At 41.1% G+C, this 3,117-nt stretch overlaps 1 protein-coding gene across 1 annotated transcript in view; it reads right to left on the reverse strand.

The window, feature by feature from the left end:
- cnot10 (CCR4-NOT transcription complex, subunit 10) overlaps positions 1-3,117 on the reverse strand; it is a 10,436-nt gene that overhangs the window by 6,211 nt on the left and 1,108 nt on the right. The window contains 5 exon segments of the mRNA XM_010771280.1: positions 984-1,153; positions 1,326-1,443; positions 1,914-1,997; positions 2,066-2,143; positions 2,250-2,386. Coding sequence (XP_010769582.1) covers positions 984-1,153; positions 1,326-1,443; positions 1,914-1,997; positions 2,066-2,143; positions 2,250-2,386 — 587 coding nt within the window.

Below are 3,117 nucleotides of genomic sequence, written 5' to 3' on the forward strand. Positions count from 1 at the left end.
ACGGCTCATTTCAAAAATAAACGTGGATTTGCGTAAAAAACTATTTTTTCGGGGTTCGGGTGTTTTGTTTGATTTTAAACAAACAAAGTCTTGGCTTTCAGAATATGAAACTTTATTTCCAAACTCACACGATAAATACATTCTTTAAGCTTGTAAAGGGAAGATGACTGGCAATCTGCTCTTCCGCAGTGCCGCCCCCCCTCCCTCCGGCTGAAATTATGAATGTAAGCGTATAGTAATCATAGATAACACGGCAGGGTCCGTTACAGTTTGCTTTCATCTGATTTCAATTAAACAAAGTCTTGGCTTTCAGAATATTAAACTTGTTTCGGCAAATTCAGATCATAAATACAGGTTTGAAGCTTGTAACGGCATAATTATAAGCGGAGAACGAGTTACGCCTGCTGTGACGTGAAGTTACTCACTTGACGACTCACTTGACGACATACACACACCCGCTAATAATCAATCAGATCGATGGATTCCAGAGAAGAGGAAACTTTGAAGGCCTTTTTCTCAAAATGATGACTCGGTGACAGTCATTATATAATGTGACATATTTCGCTTAATATTTGGTACAAAAACAATCCTGATATCATTAGAAAGCTAGGAATATCCTCTTTCCAGCAGTGTATACAACTCAAAATGTGTCTTCGGGTCAATGAGACTGATTTCGATAGAGCAGGTCACATTTCCTGGTAGGGTATTCCAAAGTCTCGTAGTGCAGTGAATAAAAGCTGTTTCACCCATTTTGTTTTTAGGGGAATATTTTAAAAGCCTACTGAAAAAACATTTGACAATAAGGTTTAAACAAAATCCTCAGCAGAAGCAATGTCCTTATTGCTCTGGATAATCCATAAATCTCACTGTCAGCAGTTTTCATTAGGGACTATTTATTTAGTAGAAAGCAGTTCCGGTGAAAGTGCTGACGGAGAGTAACAGTGCATCTAAACATCACAAACTATAAAAACCTGGACAAATCAAAGTCTAGCCCCAGCCTCACCGTGCGCGTTGCTGCCGTCTCCTAGCTGTGCGCACGTGTGGTCGTTCTCTTGCAGCGCCTTCTTGAAGTAGAAAATGCCTAGGTTGTGTTTCCCCATTGCGAAGTGTATGCAGCCCAGATTGTTCCAGAACATACATCGAACACATTCCCCTGTATGAGACAAGATGCACAACCATTAACAAACACATACAAAATAAATCAAACTACTAAGGCAAGCTGCATCAAAAGTAAAGACAATGTTTTAGCCAATAAAGATACATTAGCAATCTGAACCGTAAGTAGCTGTGTGGCTTTTCAGATAAAGAGGTAGAGGAGTGTTTACCCGTCTTGATGGGTCCAGGATGCTCTGCGATGTTGGAACTGTTCAACAGCTTCACTGCTTTCCGGTAGTTTCCTCTCAGGTACTCAAAGTTACTCTTGAGGAAAAGTGAGGGTGCAGACTGAGGGAGGAACAGGAAAAAGGTAAGAGAGAAACACACAGACCGACATACACTGGGAGAGCCATCAGCATGATGTCTGTCACTGTGGCGGAGAAGCTGGAATGAATGGTGCTGTATTGTGAACAAAAAGCTATAAAATCATCTTCTTATGTTCTTTTTAAATCTGTGCTATGTCAATACCATGAAAGTCTTAAAAAAATTATATCCACCTTTCAAAAACAATGACATCCTGGCTTGGGGGTGTAACTTATTACATGTAAAGGGAATAGGTCATTAGGATTTAAAGTGTGTGGCAGAGAAACTTTGGGATTTTAGCCTTTGCTGACCATTTACAAAACCCTATGTAAAACACTGCAGGAAAGAGTTAACCCCAAAAGCATAATAGGGGCTCTTTAAAGTAACCCTGCCAGCCCTAATGACATCACATCCCCCCCCCACACTGTTTGAACAACATCATGGTGTAGACTCACGTTCCCTGCTGTGTTCATCACTGACTTGATCTCTCTCTTACAGGCCTTGGAGGATTTCATCTGAATGTAGGCTCTCACTTTGTACTGTAAAGGAAACAACAGTCGGTCACAGAGGCTGGAACAGGGAGGGGGGGGGATCTCTGAGCTCTTACCTGGTGCATCTTTGACTTGGCCGCCTCCATCATGGCCGTGAACTCTGCCTTCTGGTTGGCTCCATCTTTGTTTGAACTCTGGAATCAAGCAAAGCATTCAAACATTTAAGTATATCTTTATTTAGTTAGTGGCTTCAGGCGCATCTGCATAACTAGATACAAGTGTTTACAGCTGTAGCCATACCTCTCCTTTGCCGTTCTTGCTGCTTCCTGTTGTGGACAGTTTGTCCAGCACAGCCAGCAGGTGGAGGGCCTTCTCTGGCTGGAAGGTGAGCAGGTACAGGTCCACCAGCAGGAAGCACACCGCCTGAGCAAACTTCTCTGCAAGGACAAATCAATAAAAGGACTGTGTGTCAAAACCTGGTTCCTTAGAAAATATATGTAAAATACTTTCAGATGAACTACTGATGGGATGCCCCCTCTGTATATAAACCCTGTTAGTGGGACAGGTTTCAGACTCAAAGACTTGAAAACTGTGTTGAAAGGGTTAACCCTTCATATACCTGTGTCTAGTCTATCAAATGGTAGACTTGTTAATTTGATCATAATGTTTTTTATTCAAAGGGTTTGTCCCAAAGCTTGTTGCTGTATTCACACCTTACACATTAAAGAGTGCTTTATTCAGCTGTGAGTGTGACTCAAGACAAAGTTCACTCCATCATGGTGTGGTAGTGTAGTGGGTGGTTTGGAATTGGGCCTAGGTTAAAGGAAACGGTGGCTTACACATCCATGTCACGATATGATCAGCATTTCAGCATTTTCTAATATTAAAGACACAATAAGTCATGACTATGCAGCTTTTTGTCTACACTCATAAAAGTATCCAGTTTAAATGTCATGTCCTTAAATCCTTTTGTCAAAAGTCATGAAAAATGCTTGTCACATGCTATCAAGGAACAATGTCCTCAAAAAGCTACAAACACCTAAAAGTTATTCACTTGCATGATAATATATGCAGTGTTTCCCCTACCATTGTCTTGGAGGGGCGCTGCGCCCCCCCTAAAATTCAAGGTGTTTAAAAAAAGATTTTTTTTTGATATAATTGTATTTAT

This window comes from Notothenia coriiceps, unplaced genomic scaffold, assembly GCF_000735185.1.
Source record: "Notothenia coriiceps isolate Sejong01 unplaced genomic scaffold, NC01 NC01_scaffold00009767, whole genome shotgun sequence".
Lineage (NCBI taxonomy): Eukaryota > Metazoa > Chordata > Actinopteri > Perciformes > Nototheniidae > Notothenia > Notothenia coriiceps.